The sequence below is a fragment of the Berghia stephanieae genome, chromosome 10 (assembly GCF_034508935.2).
Source record: "Berghia stephanieae isolate SIO BIC M18660-M18661 chromosome 10, UCSD_Bste_1.3, whole genome shotgun sequence".
Lineage (NCBI taxonomy): Eukaryota > Metazoa > Mollusca > Gastropoda > Nudibranchia > Aeolidiidae > Berghia > Berghia stephanieae.
Genome location: NC_088369.1, coordinates 33091893 through 33112688, shown reverse-complemented (window position 1 = coordinate 33112688; position 20796 = coordinate 33091893). Strand labels below are relative to the sequence as shown.

Below are 20796 nucleotides of genomic sequence, written 5' to 3'. Positions count from 1 at the left end.
ACAAATATCAATGGTCTCAGATTTGAGACTTCGTTAGAAATTAAGAGATATTTTGATCGATTGATAGTTGATTCATTCATATGGCAGTTCTTTGTTTGTAATAGCAACGTGAATCCTATAATATGGTGAGAGAGTGTTCTTTCCAGGAAATGTAGAACATGTCATGAACACGATGACAACGATTTTCAAAGTGTCATATCAAAGGAAAGTCTGAATATCCATTCCATTGACATCATGTGTGTTAGATTTACTGTGTTGAAGTCATTTCAACACCCGATACTTCAATTCTAACACTAACAAACAATTCCGTTGAACTACAGGGGGATATAATTAGAAAACCAACTATCTCCGGGATCATCAGACAAAACCAGTCCTCGACAGGATTCGATGCATCCACTATACCATTAGTACACGGTCCATCTTCCCACAGACGACGTCCCCTCCCTAAAACGCCGTTCTCCAATACTTACGTTGATGTTGATATTTTTCCCAGAATCCTTGAGATCTTCCGGTCGTGGAGCAGCAATGAACACCACATAGGGTGCGTAGTCAGTTGAACGCAAGATTTTCAATGCCTGGATTGTACAACAACAACAATATCACAACATTGATTGGAGCGTACACAGTGATGGAGGTGGTTGGGGGAACACAAGGAAGAGTGCGAGTATATAAAAATGAATTAGTAATATTTAAAATAATAATAATAATAAAAATAATCAAACACATCTAGTCAAGACAACACCAAAGAGATTAATACAAGGTTGTTTGAGCACATCTACATAGCGCATTGTCATAATTTGTATTGTGCTCAATGCGCTTCAAAAATTCACAATTTATAATGAGCCACGTGGATATCGTTGATAAATTATTGTCTTTTAATGTGGATTTTATTTCACGAGTTATATTCAAACCTGTAATGATACAAGTCTTAACGGGCATCAATACACGATTTTAATATAACGAGTGAAATACGAGTGTCGTTTATTACCATATTTTCTGATAAGTGTTTACCCTAATTTTGAACATCATGACGTGTAACACATAGAACAATGGAAAGTGTATTTATCATTAAACAACAAGAGCCAAATGGTTATAAAGCAACATTGAATGCAGACTTAAAAGGAAGACATGCTGAAACAAAAAATGACAATAATGCTAATAATAACGAAGACACCCATAATAATAATAATAATAATAATAATAATAATAATAATAATAATAATAATAATAATAATAATAATAATAATAATAACAATAATAATAATAATAATAATAATAATAATAATAATGATGATGATGATGATGATGATGATGATGATGATGATGATGATGATGATGATGATGATAATGATGATGATGATGATGGTGATGATGATGATGATAATGATAATGATGATGATGATGATGGTGATGATGATGATGATGATGATAATGATGATGATGATGATGGTGATGATGATGATGATAAAAGAATAACATAAAAACGTATCAAATAAACTAAAGCTACAAATCAGATAGAACCACACGTATTAATGTGAACGGCAGGCTGACTTGCTCATCGAATGGATTTGCTTAGGTATAGAATAAAAACAAAATAATAACAAGATGACAACATTGATAAGTACAGTGACAGTGATTGAACCGCCTTGTATTGTGTCAGCGACAGACCAAAATAAGACAGTCATGCCAAGGGTAAGATACACCAAACATTAAAAAAAAAAAAAGCTATAAGAGTGACTCTGCATCATCTACACAACAAACATTGCAGGAAGGGCTGGGCCATAGGAGGTTTGACATCAGAAGAGAGTCGTCACCACTTTCGCTTTGTCACATAATTTGTCACAATAGATCTGACCCACATTCTAAAATGGTTTGATATCGGATTGAACCTAGTGCCAAAAAAAAAAAGCGACATTAAATTGTAATGACTAGAAATGTAAGATATTATTCTTTGATACTAAAAAACACCATGTATCAATTGTTCCCCAATAAACCTTTAAAACACATTTACCCTCTCCTCATCAACCTTATCATATTCGTTACGAATTTGTCAGTCCGATTTCTTATGTGCATCATCAAATTTAAAGAAGATTTATTTTGTTTTAACACATTTTTTCGGACCCCTCTGTCCAACCAGCAGTGATTGGGTAGCTGGGTCTGTTAGACCTGGCGGAAAGTACTTTGCGATAGACTACCGTCCAATCCAAAGGATAGCTATTGTCTGTTTCACGCTTTAGAAAACGGGATAAACTTCGGCTCCACATGCCTAATGACTCCGAAGGACAACTTAACACGTTTGCCAGCCATGTGATCAATGAGTAACAATGGTGCTCAGGGAACACATTTCGTAAAATAGATTAACGTTCCTTAGACAGGTCGACCACGAGTGTCTTTTCTCACTGTCATTTTGCCAAGCGAAAAAAAAAAAATTCTAATATGCATACAATTTCAAATAAATATTTCAGTGTCAGAGAGTTCTGATTGGTTGGGCCCGTTAGGATTGTATCTTCGATTTTAATTGATTTTCACTCGTCGACAAATTTCAATCCTATTCTTTGGTTAAAAAAAAAAAACAAAACAAAACAAAGCCCCAGCGTGACGTCATACTCCTTTCTACCCGTCAAACCGCCTTGAACCCCCGCCCCTACTGTGTTCACTGGTCATGTGATAATATGGTACCTCCTGTAACGCTGGAAGGGTAGGGGCTGCTATAAACACGATGATGGGGGAGAAGGAGGCGGTTCGTAAAATTTTGATGGCCTGGATGGTTCGTTGTCAGAAGCAGAAGGAGAGATAAAGATCATTGTAATAATTAATTATTAATGAAAGATGAGTGAATGAGTTTGTTGAACCTTTGATCTACGACAGTTTCCAGAAAAAAACCCCAGAACAATTATGCCATTCAATAATTTCTATATCTTCCCTACATAATAATGTAGATATTGAGTGCAGAAAACGTTTACTTCATTAATCAAGGTGTCCCTCCATTAGTCAGTGACTCTTGATCCTGATAAGTCTTAGAGAGGAAGATTCATCATAATCTAAAGACTAATGAAGTAAAAATCTTCTCGCAAAAAAGTTTTAAAAAAATCTTTTTGGTATTGTTCAGCACAATTGTCTTCATTATCATCAAATAATAATTGCATAATACAATTAACTACGGAGTCTACCACAACTTAGGTCTTCATAACTATCTAGATAGGTGAAACTCTCCCTAAATAAGCTGCATGATTTTATTTTTTATGGATTAATTCATCTATCTACCCATATATATATATATATATATATATATATATATATATATATATATATATATATATATATTGAATCGTGTTTGATACAAATATGGTACGAAAAGTGCTCGACATGTAGTAATGGAGCGAATTATTATTTAAAATATTTACCACAATGTTTGGGGCAGTCTACATCGATGTTTCAGGCTTAATTTGCCATCTTCAGGACTGAGTTGTTTTGTTGACTGTTGTTGTTTCTTGAAGTGGTTCCGGTTTGAAGTTAATTAAGAGGAATTTGCGCCGATGGGGACACTTTCCGTAGATCTCATTTTTCATGTTGAGTGTGGCTTCATGAGGTTGTTTGATTATGGTATATTTTTCTTCCAGGCATAAGCTACATTGTTTTGATGTTGGTGTGTATCCTGTTGCTTTAGATAAAATTTTCCATGAAATGTTGTGGTCTATTTTGTTGTCTTTTAATTTCCAAATATGTTCGCTGAGTTTTGTGGATGTTTTTTTGTTAGTGTTTCTAAATGTTGAGGTGTGGAGGTTGTATCTTGTTTTGAAATTATTTTCTGTTAGTCCTACATATTTTTCTTGCTTGTTTGTTTTAGTTTCTGTGACTGTGGCTTGGTAAATTAAACTTGATTCTAAGCATTGTTTGTTTAGCGGGCAATGTTCTTTATTTCTGCAGTTGCATTTTCTAGTGGGTGGGTTTTGCTCTTGTCGGTGGTTTATTAATATTTTTTTGTTGTGGCTTGAAATTATTTGTTCTATGTTGCGCATACACGAGTAACTTATTTTTATGGTATTCCTGTTGATAATTTTATGTAGCTTGTGGTTTTTTGGAAAGTGTGTATCAATTAGTTTCAGGAACTGCTGTCCTATGTTTGTGCTGACGTTTATGTCGAAAGGTGGGTTGAACCAAGTTATGTGTCGTTTTCTTGTTTTATGTTCTTCACTTGTGTGTTGGGGTTTACATGAGAGGGAGGCGTCTGTGTATACAAATGGTGTGTTGTATCCACTTTTTGTGAGTGCTTCTTTGTAGGGGTGGCTGCGACGTTGAATATCTCTCTGTTTTCCGAAAGTTTGCTCACCCTCAGTGCAATGTTTTTTGGTATGTTTTCAATGACGGGACGGGGTGGTTGCTGTTTTTATTAATGTAGCTAATGGTGTTGTTTGGTTTTCTGAACGGTTGGAATGAATTGGATTTTATGTCGAATGTGATGTCGAGGAAGTCAACTGTTTTTTTTGTTTGCTTCTATCGTGATTTTTAAATTGTTGTTTTGGAATATTTTACAGATTTGTTTTTTGATGTTTTCGTTCGCTCTTGGTCGTCTGTTGGTTATAGCGAGTCCGTCATCTCTATAGAGGCCGATGTATGTGTGTGTATGTTGTAGTTGTGACAGGATGTAGAGTCCGACCAGTTCGCATGTTTCAGCACCGTCGAACGAACCCATTGTTACGTCGAAATCATTGTGTCGCTTTGTCCACGGTGTGTTGTCGTAGTATAGTGTGCTGTGCTTGGTGTGTTTGATGATGTGTTTTTCCTCTTCTGTGATGTTGGTGTATTTTGCTGCGAATTCCAATGCTTTGTTTAGTTTGGTCGGACTCTACATCCTGTCACAACTACAACATACACACACATACATCGGCCTCTATAGAGATGACGGACTCGCTATAACCAACAGACGACCAAGAGCGAACGAAAACATCAAAAAACAAATCTGTAAAATATTCCAAAACAACAATTTAAAAATCACGATAGAAGCAAACAAAAAAACAGTTGACTTCCTCGACATCACATTCGACATAAAATCCAATTCATTCCAACCGTTCAGAAAACCAAACAACACCATTAGCTACATTAATAAAAACAGCAACCACCCCCGTCCCGTCATTGAAAACATACCAAAAAACATTGCACTGAGGGTGAGCAAACTTTCGGAAAACAGAGAGATATTCAACGTCGCAGCCACCCCCTACAAAGAAGCACTCACAAAAAGTGGATACAACACACCATTTGTATACACAGACGCCTCCCTCTCATGTAAACCCCAACACACAAGTGAAGAACATAAAACAAGAAAACGACACATAACTTGGTTCAACCCACCTTTCGACATAAACGTCAGCACAAACATAGGACAGCAGTTCCTGAAACTAATTGATACACACTTTCCAAAAAACCACAAGCTACATAAAATTATCAACAGGAATACCATAAAAATAAGTTACTCGTGTATGCGCAACATAGAACAAATAATTTCAAGCCACAACAAAAAAATATTAATAAACCACCGACAAGAGCAAAACCCACCCACTAGAAAATGCAACTGCAGAAATAAAGAACATTGCCCGCTAAACAAACAATGCTTAGAATCAAGTTTAATTTACCAAGCCACAGTCACAGAAACTAAAACAAACAAGCAAGAAAAATATGTAGGACTAACAGAAAATAATTTCAAAACAAGATACAACCTCCACACCTCAACATTTAGAAACACTAACAAAAAAACATCCACAAAACTCAGCGAACATATTTGGAAATTAAAAGACAACAAAATAGACCACAACATTTCATGGAAAATTTTATCTAAAGCAACAGGATACACACCAACATCAAAACAATGTAGCTTATGCCTGGAAGAAAAATATACCATAATCAAACAACCTCATGAAGCCACACTCAACATGAAAAATGAGATCTACGGAAAGTGTCCCCATCGGCGCAAATTCCTCTTAATTAACTTCAAACCGGAACCACTTCAAGAAACAACAACAGTCAACAAAACAACTCAGTCCTGAAGATGGCAAATTAAGCCTGAAACATCGATGTAGACTGCCCCAAACATTGTGGTAAATATTTTAAATAATATATATATATATATATATATAATATATATATATATATATATTTATTTCATAAATGACAACGTGAAATTGAATGTAAGCTTCAATTTAATAAACGAAAACAGATAAAATGGACGTTTCGTGTTTACCCTTTATCAACAAAACAGGATGAATGTCATTTGTCTGTTGTGTCTCATTCATCCTGTTTTGTTGATAAAGGGGAAACCCGAAACGTCCATTTTATCTGTTTTCGTATATTAAATTGAAGCTTACATTCAATTTCACATTGTTATTTATTTCTTCGAGCTTCGAGCAGCACCATTTACATATTCATTTATTTGGACACCACACAACGTTTCTCGCAAGCAGGTGATCAACCAACTTATCTTATAAAATTTCGTGTCTCAACAAATAAAAATGCATCTCCCGTTTTCCGAAGCTTATTTGCCTCCCTTTGTTAACTAGTTGTAAGACATCTGTGACCCATTTGGTTGGGTGGGCTAAATACAATCAAATCTAAGTTCAAAGTAATGAGTGTGTAAAAGAATGAAATCTTGGGAACCTGTCGTGAAAAGAAGCAAACTGGATTATTATCATTGGTGAATCAGAGCAATGTTTATGTCTTAATTATTAACTCACTCAATCCTAGAGATTTTCGCTACTTTTCAAAATTGGACAATTATGTATTAAAATGAGCATGTACATAGTTTTATCCAACTGCCACTAACATGTAAAAACTGAAAAACAAAAAAAAAAACAAAACAGTAGCGTTGATACAACGACAATAATTTGTCTCATAAAAATGTAATAAATACGCACGGGGTAAAAGTAACCGGGTAAACAACGGATATAGTCGGTGTTAGGGTTGAGTGAGTTAAACGTCATGGAATGGAAAATGAGGAAATAATGGGGTGAAATTATTAAGGCAGGGGATGAGAACACGCAGAGTACTGTGTAATATTGCCGTACTCTGTGGGAAAAAAAAACAAACATGTTTTAAAAAATTTAGGCCAGAAATCTCGTCCTTCAAATATCGATCGATTAAAATGACCATCATCGTATATTAAAAAAACCCAACCCTCTAATACTGGGACATGCAAAAAGTCTTTTCAAGTCTATTTTCAGAGCACAGCCGAAAAGACAGAGGACCTGGGACTTGCTATACCTGAAAGTCAAATCAAGTCTCAGGTATAGGACACGACGTCTCTATGACTTTGTATCAGGTTGGGTCGTCTTTATCAATGACTGTTGATTGAAGTCAATGTTTTCTGGACATATATGTGACCTACCCCCCCCCCCCCCCACTGGTATTATGACGGGGTGAACCAGATATCAAAAAGTCATGTAAAAATTTGACATTTTAGCTTTTATCCATTTAAGAAGCTGTATCTAAAAATAGAGATTTTTCTATAGCGCAATATCCACTAAACGTGCTCAAAGCGCTTTACAAAGGGGTCCCTGGCCAACAGCAACACCCAACATTTAGGACGAGACATGACGCCCGTTAGGCGATATTACAATCTTTTTCCGACAGAAACAACGATGTTAACGGTCATTTACTCATTTTACACCTGAGTATGGTGTAGAATGTGAGTAAAGAGCCTTTTTCAAGGACTCAACTATGCGCCGAGCGAGGCTCGAACCCAGGACCTTCCGATCTGAAAGAGGGTGTCGTACCACTAGACCACATAGCCACACATCTATTGCAGTCAATGAACTTTATTATAAATTTAACCGACGTTTATTATATTTTACTGTATATTCCATTTTGAATCTCTAAGTCACTCTGACATAGAACCGTTTTGCGGCGATAGTTCACACATGGAAAAAAACAAAATGTTTTGTAAGAAGTAAAACATGGAATTATTCGTGGTCGTGGGGGGTAGGCATAATATCCTTCTCACCTGGGGTTCTACATCTAGAATGGCCAGAAGTCCCCTGGAGTGTATACTACGGATCGTGTCCAGCTTGGTGCCGTACATGGCGTCCTCGTGGGTGCCGTACTCCAGGTACTCGTTGTTGGCGATGTCGGCCATCATTGTGTCGTGGGGTACGAAGAAGTAATTCTTCCCGTCTTCCTCCCCTGGACGGGACGGTCGTGTCGTGTCTGTGATGGACGGGATGGATTGGTGGAAGAATTAAACAACAGGATAAAAGAGAAAAAGAAAACATGTAAAAAGTCCCCCCCCCCCCCAATAAAAACAACAAACCCCCCCCCCCCCCCCAAAAAAAAACAAAACAAAAAACAAAACAAAAACAAACAAAAAACAAAAAAAAAAAAAAAGAGAGAGAAAGAAAACTTGTAAAAAGTCCCCCCCCCCCCACCAAAAAAAAAAAAAAAAATAATACCCCCAAAAAACGAAAACAAAACAAAACAAACAAAAACAAAATACGTAACAAAATAAGACAAAGAATTAAAGAACAGGACAAAGGAGAAAAAGAAAACATACGGTATGTGAAAAGTTGACATAGACCATTCTCTGACCCGTCAGGTACGCATTTTACACCTGAGCATGGTGATAAAATGTAGTAAAGACCCCTCCACCCCCCCAATCAAAACCAAACAAAACAAAACAAAACCAAAAAAAAAAAAAAACCCCAAAAGAAAACAAACAAAAAACCCCCCCAAAAACTCAGCTACACCACGAAGAGCATAAGGTTGTCATTTTTTTTAAACAAAAGAAGAAAATATATAAAGAAAAAATAAACAAAAAGACAAACAATTAGACAAATAAAGCAAAACAAACAAACCCCCCCCCCCAAAAAAAAAAAACAAAAAAAAAAACAACAACAAAAAAAACAAAACAAATCCCTTACGTGGAATAGGATAGGCAAATCGGTCTGGATGACCGGTGATGAGTGTGTTCTTGATGTGTCTACGGCCCACCCCGTGGGCCCCTAGGAGGACCAGCGTCTTCCTCATGAACTTGGGTAGTCGTACCACCTCCTCGTAGGTCACCAGATCCAGCTGGTCAAAGACTGCGTTGTGCTTGGCCAGGTATTTGTCCTTCTTCTTGCGGGCAAACCACGAACAATTTGCTGGAGACACGTTCATTAAATAGACATTCAATTACTTCTGTGTGTTTTTATGAGTTTAACTCTCTCCTTACCGATCCTTTAGTATGTTCCCAAAATGGCCGCTTACCCAGCAGAAAATTTGATTTTTAAAAGTCAAACAAGATCTCTTCAAGACAACTGAATGTTCTTATTTATTAAACATTGTGATGTACAAAATAGATCTGAATTAGAAAAAATGTATATTGTGTCGTTATAAATGTGACGACTTTGCTGTAGGTGGTAAGGAGAGGGTTAACGGCGTTTGAGATAATGCTATAGAGGTTTAGCAGATCATACGTATCGCGCATCAGGTATCTCTCATCACATGATCATTGTCATTATACGTAAAAATAGTGCCGTTATACATTTTTTGATTGGATGTCACGATGCAACCAGATAAAATTGCATAGAGATTCTATCTTTACGTATAATGAGAATGATCATCTGATCGATACGTGATGGGTGTGATACGTACGACCTGCTAAACCTCTCTACCACAGCAAAAAAATATATATATGGGGCAAAGGTGACATCTAGAACGGTTATAGAGTTATCTGGATGGATGTGCAAGACTTTTAACTTAATCACAGGTAATATAAGACTCATATGTTTAGGTGATATTCTCTGCCACTAGAAATTTCGACTATGGCAAAAGTTCGACTGACATCATCACTAACAGTTTTTCTCTAATAGTGCCATGTTGTGGATTTTGTTAACGATGGTAAACCTGTTATGCATGTGAGTGTGAGTGGAAATGGTTGGTTAAGGCTTTCAGTGATACGTCAATAATCATACACTAGATGTTTTTTTTTTTGACATAAACGTATGGGAGAGGCAATAATAAACTAAAAGGTGTATGAAGGCCATGCGAGACCCTACCTGCGTGTTCATGTTTAGCCCTTTCTACCGCTGCACAAGCCGTCCTCCACTCCTGGAGCTCTGGTGAAGGGATCAAACCTGCGGGGGCCGATGTGTTGTTCTCCCATTTCTTGGCTTGCCACCAATCGGAATCGTCTTTGCTGATCACCTGTCGGCCAAAAACATTATAACATATACTAATGTGGTAAAACCAGCATAGGAAATGAGACTAGAAGATAGATAGATAGATAGATAGATAGATAGATAGATAGATAGATAGATAGATAGATAGACAGATAGATAGATAGATAGATAGATAGAGAGACAGATAGATAGATAGATAGATAGATAGAGATAGATAGATAGAGAGAGATGGAGAAATAGATAGATATATAGATAATTAGATAAATTTATAGATAGATAGATGGATAGATAGATAATTAGATAAATTTATAGATAGATAGATAGATAGATAGATGGATAGATAGATAATTAGATAAATTTATAGATAGATAGATAGATGGATAGATAGATAATTAGATAAAATTATAGATAGATAGATAGATAGATGGATAGATAGATAATTAGATAAATTTATAGATAGATAGATAGATGGATAGATAGATAATAAGATAAATTTATAGATAGATAGATAGATAGATGGATAGATAGATAGATAGATGGATAGATAGATAATTAGATAAATTTATAGATAGATAGGTAGATGGATAGACAGATGGATAGATAGATAGATGGATAGACAGATGGATAGATAGATAGATGGATAGACAGATGGATAGGTAGATAGAGAGATAAAAAATCAGAGTGATGGCTGGATCGATAAATAGACAGATAGTGCAGGTGGAGAGGAGGGGAGGTAAAGAGAAAGAGTTTTGTGTGTGTATGTGTGGGTGTGTGCGTGTGTATAGGAGATAGATAGATAGATAGATAGATAGATAGATAGAGAGAGAGAGAGAGAGAGAGAGAGAGAGAGAGAGAGAGAGAGAGGGGGGGGGGGGGGGGGGGAGACCTACCCGTAATACATCACCGACTCTGAAAGGCACACCAGCTTGTGAGCAAGGAATAAGGTCGTCCTCCCTCGGATCGTAGTTAAATAATGCACGCACATAGATCTACAAGGTTATTGAGGAAGGAAGCGAGGAGAGACAGTTTTATACAAATGGTAAGTGATGTAAGCTTTTCCCTAAAACATATCAAATCGTCTTAAGTGCTTTATCAACATTCATTACCAATGTGTATAGATCTGAAAGAAAGCAGTATGTTTCAACATTAGATACTTTCCGTAACATCACACCGTAAAACGTAAGACTCATCACATAAAATATCATATGATTAGCTAATAATATAATAATACAATAATATGATCATAGGTCTTTTACCATTAATGAAATTGTGATTTACGTGAAATGCTAAAAAAAAAAACAACATAATAAAAAAGAAAAAAGAATAAGATCGATCATGTGCCTTAGAGGCGTTTTAAAAATGATCATAACTGAATTATTTCTTTTCTGAATTATTTCTTTAACGTCAAAGTACATATATTCCTATTCTGGCGTGCTTTGAAAAAAAAACGATTCACACAATAAACATATTTTGGCTAGAAAACTAGCCCTTGATCATGTCAAAATCTCTTAAAACATGGGACGTCAAATAGACTTTCTCGAAGCTCCAGGTTGGAAAAAATTTGACAAGACGAGGTGCCATTTTAATGGATCGATATTTGAAGGAAACGTTTTCAGACCAAAATCCTTAAAATGTGCTGTCTTTTTAATCGAGATCACGCAGTATTAACACTCATTGATACACAGTTAACCATAAATTAATGTTGTAATATTACAATCTGGAGTTCATTATTTCCTGCTACTCGATAAATAACACAAGACATGGTTATAGGTTAGAGTTATTGGATCATCATCATGCACAACAAAAGACGTATACTTATTTGTAGGTCTGATAACCTATATATGAGGGGCACATTGTTGTAATGGAAATACTCTTGAAAGCAGCGTCAACTATTTATAGTCCATAACAACAATGTCAAACCAAGCCTATAGGGAAAGAGATTAGCGGAAGAGTAGCGTCCCTAGATTGGACGTCACCCATAGTCTGTGACGTCACCGGTGGAAAAGTTATTAGAGAGAGAACGTCATGTTGGTTGTGGGCATTCGTCTCTCGTCCTCGCGGACCGCGAGGACGAGAGACGCATGCGCACAACCAACATGACGTTCTCTCTCTAATGACTTTTCCACCGGTGACGTCACAGACTATGGGTGACGTCCAATCAAGGGACGCTACTCTTCCGCTAATCTCATTCCCTATAAATGCGGGTCTGGTCACGTCGACAACAAACAATACTTTTTAATATGTGTGCTTTTATTCTTTCCTACGGATGCATAATTTCAATGGAATATAATCTAATAGCTCTACACGAAAGACACATTTAAAATGTATTGTGACTGAAGAGGAAAATTGTGTCAAAATGAATCAGGTATTTTTTGTTGTTGTTTTTTTTACAGTTTTTTTTTTTAAGACGAGGAAACAAAACTCTCTCTCTCTCTCTCTCTCTCTCTCTCTCTCTCTCTCTCTCTCTCTCTCTCTCTCTCTCTCACAAATAAAGGCATATCCATTTTTTATAGTTAGAATTTATATTTCAAGCATAAAGTTCACCTCACCGTTTTGAGACGATTACCACACAATATGGATTCATTTCAATCTACGAGCAGCTCTCCATTTTCATAACGCAATAACGTTGGGGTAAATAAATAATTCTACAACATCGTTATAACAATCACCAAAATTCACAATAAATTAAAACATCTTAACGGCCTTCTGGCATTCTATTCTGCACGTCCTTCCGTCTTCATCACGTGCGATGCATTCCAAATGAAATTGAATTTAGACGTGTCGAGTGAACAAGGTGACCCCCAAAAATCTATAGTTAATCTTTATTTTATTTTTTTTTTTCTAATTTAAGTTTCACGAAAACCTAATTGAAAAATAAAATCATAAGTTATGGTAATATGGTTTTATATACAGCATAGGTTGGAAATTGATGGACAATCTAGCACAGTAGTTTCTTGCACGTGAAAATATGTTAATTGAAACGAATCCCCTCCCCTTTTACATGCCTTTTATTTTTGCCAAAACCAAAAAAAAAAAACAACCCAAAAAACAAAACAAAAACATGGCAAAACAAAAATCACACACACACACACACACACACACACACACACACACAGAAGAGGAAAAACACATCATCAAACACACCAAGCACAGCACACTATACTACGACAACACACCGTGGACAAAGCGACACAATGATTTCGACGTAACAATGGGTTCGTTCGACGGTGCTGAAACATGCGAACTGGTCGGACTCTACATCCTGTCACAACTACAACATACACACACATACATCGGCCTCTATAGAGATGACGGACTCGCTATAACCAACAGACGACCAAGAGCGAACGAAAACATCAAAAAACAAATCTGTAAAATATTCCAAAACAACAATTTAAAAATCACGATAGAAGCAAACAAAAAAACAGTTGACTTCCTCGACATCACATTCGACATAAAATCCAATTCATTCCAACCGTTCAGAAAACCAAACAACACCATTAGCTACATTAATAAAAACAGCAACCACCCCCGTCCCGTCATTGAAAACATACCAAAAAACATTGCACTGAGGGTGAGCAAACTTTCGGAAAACAGAGAGATATTCAACGTCGCAGCCACCCCCTACAAAGAAGCACTCACAAAAAGTGGATACAACACACCATTTGTATACACAGACGCCTCCCTCTCATGTAAACCCCAACACACAAGTGAAGAACATAAAACAAGAAAACGGCACATAACTTGGTTCAACCCACCTTTCGACATAAACGTCAGCACAAACATAGGACAGCAGTTCCTGAAACTAATTGATACACACTTTCCAAAAAACCACAAGCTACATAAAATTATCAACAGGAATACCATAAAAATAAGTTACTCGTGTATGCGCAACATAGAACAAATAATTTCAAGCCACAACAAAAAAATATTAATAAACCACCGACAAGAGCAAAACCCACCCACTAGAAAATGCAACTGCAGAAATAAAGAACATTGCCCGCTAAACAAACAATGCTTAGAATCAAGTTTAATTTACCAAGCCACAGTCACAGAAACTAAAACAAACAAGCAAGAAAAATATGTAGGACTAACAGAAAATAATTTCAAAACAAGATACAACCTCCACACCTCAACATTTAGAAACACTAACAAAAAAACATCCACAAAACTCAGCGAACATATTTGGAAATTAAAAGACAACAAAATAGACCACAACATTTCATGGAAAATTTTATCTAAAGCAACAGGATACACACCAACATCAAAACAATGTAGCTTATGCCTGGAAGAAAAATATACCATAATCAAACAACCTCATGAAGCCACACTCAACATGAAAAATGAGATCTACGGAAAGTGTCCCCATCGGCGCAAATTCCTCTTAATTAACTTCAAACCGGAACCACTTCAAGAAACAACAACAGTCAACAAAACAACTCAGTCCTGAAGATGGCAAATTAAGCCTGAAACATCGATGTAGACTGCCCCAAACATTGTGGTAAATATTTTAAATAATATATATATATATATATATAGCATATTTTTAAAATTATAAATAAACATCATACTAATTTTGATATGCTTTATTCATCTTCAAATATTTGAGTGTCTAGAGGTTAAAATAATAGGCACTAAAAGGAAGCAATGGATTTTTAAAACATTAAAAAAATAATAGAGTGAGTGAAGATATTAAATCCTTCAGATTGGTGTCTTTATCTCTGCATAATTACGTCAATTAATAGCAGCTTTTTGGACATTTTGGTAAGGGGTGGATGAAAACAAATTTTGAAGAAAACAAAAATGCATGCAATAAATACTAAATACCAAACCATTCCACATAAAATAACAAAAACAACCAACCCAAATAAAGCAAAGCCACCTACAGAATTTTATTTTAAGTAGACGTAATAAAATGTCTATAAAGGTTATAATTCAATAGATGTTGCTTTTTGTTGGCTTCTTTACCAGCTCACATAAATGCTACTAGTCAATTTAATGTTACTGCTTACATAAATTGTAGTCATTTTAATGTGTTACAGCGTGTAAAATTGGTGGTTGTTTGCTATTTTCATAGCCAAATTAAATTTGTCAAACATGCTTTTGCATTTGTTTGATGATTAAAGAGACACAAGCATGCAAGATTTAAGATTGTCGTTGTTTCTATGACAACCAAATAAGAGTTAAGAATTGATCAAGTTATTTTAGAATGCTATCTAAATAATGGAACATGCTTTTGTTTTCCGCACGAATTAAGGCATGACAAATATTAGACGAAAGCAATTGTTTAACAATTCAGAGAGACGAAAGATGGACTGTGAAAGGAAAGGAGGAGAGGGGAGGGGCTGGTTAAGAAATAGCGGAATAGAGAGAGAGAGAGAGAGAGAGAGAGAGAGAGAGAGAGAGAGAGAGAGAGAGAGAGAGAGAGAGAGAGAGGGAGAGGGGGGGGGGAAGATAATGCATAAGGAATGAGTCGAAAAGGTTTGTGAGAAGTCGATATTTAGAAATGTGTATGTGTGTGTGTGCGTGTGTGTGTGTGTGTGTTTGTGTGTATTAGTGTGGGTGTGAGTATGCTTGTGTGTGTTCACTCTGGAATAATTGTTGAAAAGAATATTTAATCTGTTTAACATCAATGTTAGCTAAAAACGCTGAATCAATTTGTTATACTTGATAAACATTAATTACTTCCATCAAATTATTAAACATATAACTTTAATTAAATGGGGACGGTTTAAAACGAAAAAAAAAATAATCTTAAAAAACAAAAACAAAACAAAATAAAAGACAAAGAAGACATAAAATAAAAAGAAAAAAAAAGTTAGAACAATGACATAAACATATCTCTTGAATTTAAATTTTTAATGTCATTTTGAACGGAATGAATTGAAATGCCAGTCCAAAGTGCCCTAAATAGAATAATGTGCCAGGTGTCTTAAATGTTTACTTTCAACTTGATTTTAAAAAAAATATTTAAATTTTAAAATGCAAGCAAAAAAAAAAAAAAAAACCCAACAAAAAACAAACCCAAAGTTACAACAACCCCCCCCCCCCCATAAAACAAAAACAAAAAACAAAACAATACAAAAACAACAAACAAAAAAACAAAACACAAAAACTAAAACTTAACAAAATAATATTATGCTATATAAAAACCATGAAATTAGGATTAATAGCCATTGTTACATTCTAACAAACGACTTTGGTAAGTTTTCCGTATTATTAGTATCTACACTGTACAACAATCTCTAAAAGACGGTCATCGGACAAAAATAAAATCAAACAACTGGTGTGAGGGTTGTCTGCTTCATGTCCATTATATAGATAGTATGCGCTTGGCTAAGAAGCTCATAACATTGCCATCCGGAAGTATAACGGACCAACACACAAAACTGTGTGTATCCATGAACGTTTATAGTCGGGTTAATACAGTTCAGTGAGCATTACTCATAAACGCGGATGGCAAAAAACAACAACAAAGACCCGAGTGACGTCATCTTCGAACTATCGATATTTGTATTTAATTCTATACCACATACCTTTTTGGCCTGGTAAGTAACTTAACATTATAATGTAATTTATCAATTTATCTATACGCATATAGATAGAATGAAGTTGACGTCACCCTGGTCTTCGTTATTGCTTTTTGGCATCCGCGTTTATGAGTAAACTATAAACTTTCAAGGTTACACATAGTTTTGTGTGTTGGTCCGTTATACTTCCAAATGGCAATGTTGTGAGCTTCTTAGCCAAGCGCATACTATCTACATGTCGCTACAAACGAATTGGAATTGCAGGTCCTTGAAGACACTCCACACAAATCCACCGCACATTGACTAAAATTTCCATATAAGTTTTTACTTCTAATTATATCGGTTGATTAAAAAACAAACAAACCCAAACAACTTGGAGATTTTATATTGAGAAATATCCGCTAAACGTGCTCAAAGCGCTTTACAAAAGGTCCCTGGCCAACAGCAACACTTAACATGTAGGACGAGACATGCCCCCAGATAGGCTATGTTACACATTTTTTCCCGACAGAAACAAGGCTGTTATCGTCCAGGTACTCATTTTACATCTGAGTACGGCGAGAGAATGTGAGTAAAGAGCCTTTTCCAAGGGCTCAACTGTGCACCGCTCATATCAGGACTCGAACCCTGGACCGTCCGATCCGAAAGCGAGTGTCATACCCGTAGACCACGTAGCCACCCAAGATGACCCCGAACTTGTTCAAACCATGGACTCAACGCTGGGTCCAGAATTTTTACGAGTATTGTCACCCATCCGAGCAATGACCACACTCAACATCGCTTGACACGCTTACAAGACAACAAGAGAAGACTGTGCCACTCATCTCCAACGCAACATCCATAGTTCCATCTATAATATATAAAAGCTATTTAATAATGTTTGTGTTAATGTCCTTGTCTGAGGGGGTACGCATGTCTCATGGGGTACAAGGGAAAGACAACACAACACACAGGGTCCTCGGACGAGTGATTTCCCTTGGGAGCCAAGAAAATAAGATGTAAAACAGTGCAAGGAAACAATGCCCAGGGGAAAAAGAAGAAAGACAACTGGTAGAATTCAATAATCTGGAAGGATTTGGTCAACTCCTGTGAGAATCGATTGAACTCATAAGTAGGTATAATAGTCAAACAAATCAATACTAGTCATTAAAAATAGACCATAAAGAGAACAACGACTACAAGAACAACAGAAATAATATAAACGAATGAATGTGATTTTAATGGCAATACTACTGCTACTAGATATTATTGATGACGACAATAATGATAATAATAATGATGATTATGATGGTGATGATCATAACAATAATAATAATAATAATAATAATAATAATAATAATAATAATAATAATAATAATAATAATAATAACAACCACAACAACAACAACATTAATAATGATTAATTGTTATACAATAATGATGATAATAATGATACTACTACTACTACTACTACTACTACTACTACTACTACTACTACTACTACTACTACTGCTACTAGTACTAGTAATACTACTACTACTACTATTACTACTTCTACTTCTACTACTACTACTACTACTACTACTACTACTACTACTACTACTACTACTATAATAATAATGACGACGATGACGACGACGATGATGATGATGATAATAATAATAACAACAACAAACAGCAGCAACTACAACAAAAACAATATGGGATTAAGGACGGCTATTTGTATACGACATCTAAACACTAAGACAACATAGAAAACATCTACTATCATGTAAAAAAAGTCTTCTACTTGGTAAAATAGCATTATCCCTTAGTCCAGTCAAATCCATGTGACTTCAGATTGAAGCCGCTATAGCAATATCATATTATACGGATACTATCCATTTTGTTGAATGTGTAAATTTCATTTTGTAAAACTTGCATAGTTAGTGTGTGCGACTGTTGTGTGTGTCTGTTTGGCTCGGTATGAGTGTGTTTATGGTTTAATAAGTATATTGTAAAGCCCTTTGAGGCTTCAGCATTTAGCGCTTTAGAAGAACACTTTATTATCATCCACCCAATGGTGTTGACATTGGAGCACGCATTACGTCAATACTATAAAAGTCAACTTCTGCCTCTTGTTGGTCTCAATTGTTCTGTTCTTATCCAAGTGTATTCCAATGATAATGAATAAAGTCAACCTTCCTGACAGTCAACCAATCTCTCCGATCCGGTACTGTTGGATTTATCAGGATTCCACTCACTGTACACCGGAAAGTACATTGCAATGGTCTAATACTAGATCTGACGGAAAGTACATTGCAATGGTCTAATACTGGATCTGACGGAAAGTACATTGCAATGGTTAAATACTAGATCTGACGGAAAGTACTTTGCAATGGTCTAATACTAGATATGACGGTACCAGTACTTTGCGATAGAATTAACATCCTGTCCAAAGGTTAGCAATACCGTGTTTCGATTCGATTCAAGACACAAAAATTGGGATGAACATCTCATGGCTTTGAATCTGTTGTGATTTTTGGTTGTTTTTTTTTTTACACCGAAGTGACGGACTTATTATAATCTTACAAACATCGACAACGATAGAATCATTCGTGAAAACGTAGCAGGGATCCTCATCAGAGATCTGATGTGAGATTTAATTAAAACAGGTAATTCATTTAGATTGCATGACATTTTAGTAGACAGGATGAGTAATAAAAAAGCCTTTTATGGCAAACGGACCGCTTAACTATAATATTACGAAGCATTTTAATTTTGAAACACTTGCTAGCATTACTTTTCTTCCTCATATTCTGACGCGGAGGCAGGTGATATTTAAAGACATATTTTAATTGTTGCCTGAGAACAGGCTGCTGCTATATAAAACAAAGGGGAAAAGCACTGATAATCAATAGCATAAGTTTAACAAGGCTCATTCTTTTCTTGGACATATCAAGCTATCCAATGCAACAAGACTTCTGTCGTGACGATGTATAAATATCTAAAATCCAGCACTTTAAACTAAATATTATAATCTTTTGTTTTTAGCCTTGCCTGGTAGCCTACGAATAATGGCTATACGAGCCACCACATAAGTGAGTTTTCGATATCTCCTTGTAAGAGGCACAAATTCTATGAGCAGGACTTTGAAAGGCGTACACATTACAGAGGGTACCGATAGCTCAGTTGGTAGAGCACTCGCATCACACACAAAGGGACCAAGATCGATCCCAGGTGCAGTCGAGATTTTTTTCTGCCCCCCCCCCCCCCCTCGTCCATCGAGCAGTGAATAGGTAGCTGATTCTGTAAGATTTGGCAATTGGACAATTGCTATTGTCCGTTTCACGCTACAGTATCCTGGATAAACTCCGGCTCTGAAGGAATACTTTCTATTTTCAATTACGCTTATTTTCTTACAATGTATGCACCTGTGTGCAGTCCTACATTTAAAAAAAAAAAACTGTCAGTCAGAAGATCGTTTAACTGTGATGTGACGGAGACAGACTCGCAAGTTCTTGGGATCACTCACAGTGACGCCATCTCACAGGTTCTTAAACAGTTATGGAGTCGATTTCTTGCGATCTTAGCGTTAAAAAGAAACACAAAAAAATGCAATAAGCGTACACGAAGAGAGAGAGAGAGAGAGAGAGAGAGAGAGAGAGAGAGAGAGAGAGAGAGAGAGAGAGAGAGAGAGAGAGAGAGAGGGCGACTAATATATAACATCGAAGGTACGTACAACATCGACACAAAACTCTGACATTGAACATAAGATAGCTAGAAATTCGTGTACCTCACACTGAGCCACGTAAGCACGTTGACTCGGAGTGATTTTTAGGATAATGCTGCCTCTTGCCTCTTTCTGGAGAAGAATGCGTTCCACAAGAAGAAAATACGAAATTGAAGGATTACAAATTTTTAACACTTAAGAGTAGGAAGTTAATATTTTGAAAGCATGGGATGGTGGAGAGGATGATATGGAAGAGGATGAATACGGGTATACTGAAAACAAAAATTATGATCTCCTTCAGTAAAAAACTCGTTAAATTGTAGCCGATTTCAAAACAGCGTATTTAAACCAACGTCCGCATGCATACTTTTGCTGGTCTGATAATCGAACGGTTTATAATTGTCGGTTCGATACAAAAAAAAGTTGTAAT

The 20796-nt window shown here is 36.1% G+C and overlaps 1 protein-coding gene across 3 annotated transcripts in view; it reads right to left on the bottom strand.

Moving 5' to 3' along the window:
• The window catches only part of LOC144980993 (peripheral plasma membrane protein CASK-like), a 463618-nt gene that overhangs the window by 6110 nt on the left and 436712 nt on the right, over positions 1-20796 (bottom strand). For 2 of the 3 annotated variants that reach the window (XM_078929038.1, XM_078929037.1), the window contains exons 18-22: positions 11036-11134; positions 10023-10170; positions 8904-9125; positions 7991-8193; positions 471-575 (exon numbers count right to left, since the gene is read on the bottom strand). In XM_078929038.1, the coding sequence (XP_078785164.1) occupies positions 471-575; positions 7991-8193; positions 8904-9125; positions 10023-10170; positions 11036-11134 (777 nt within the window). Of the gene's footprint in view, positions 1-470; positions 576-7990; positions 8194-8903; positions 9126-10022; positions 10171-11035; positions 11135-20429; positions 20499-20796 lie in introns of all 3 variants that reach the window. The other variant, XM_078929036.1, reaches the window with a different exon arrangement.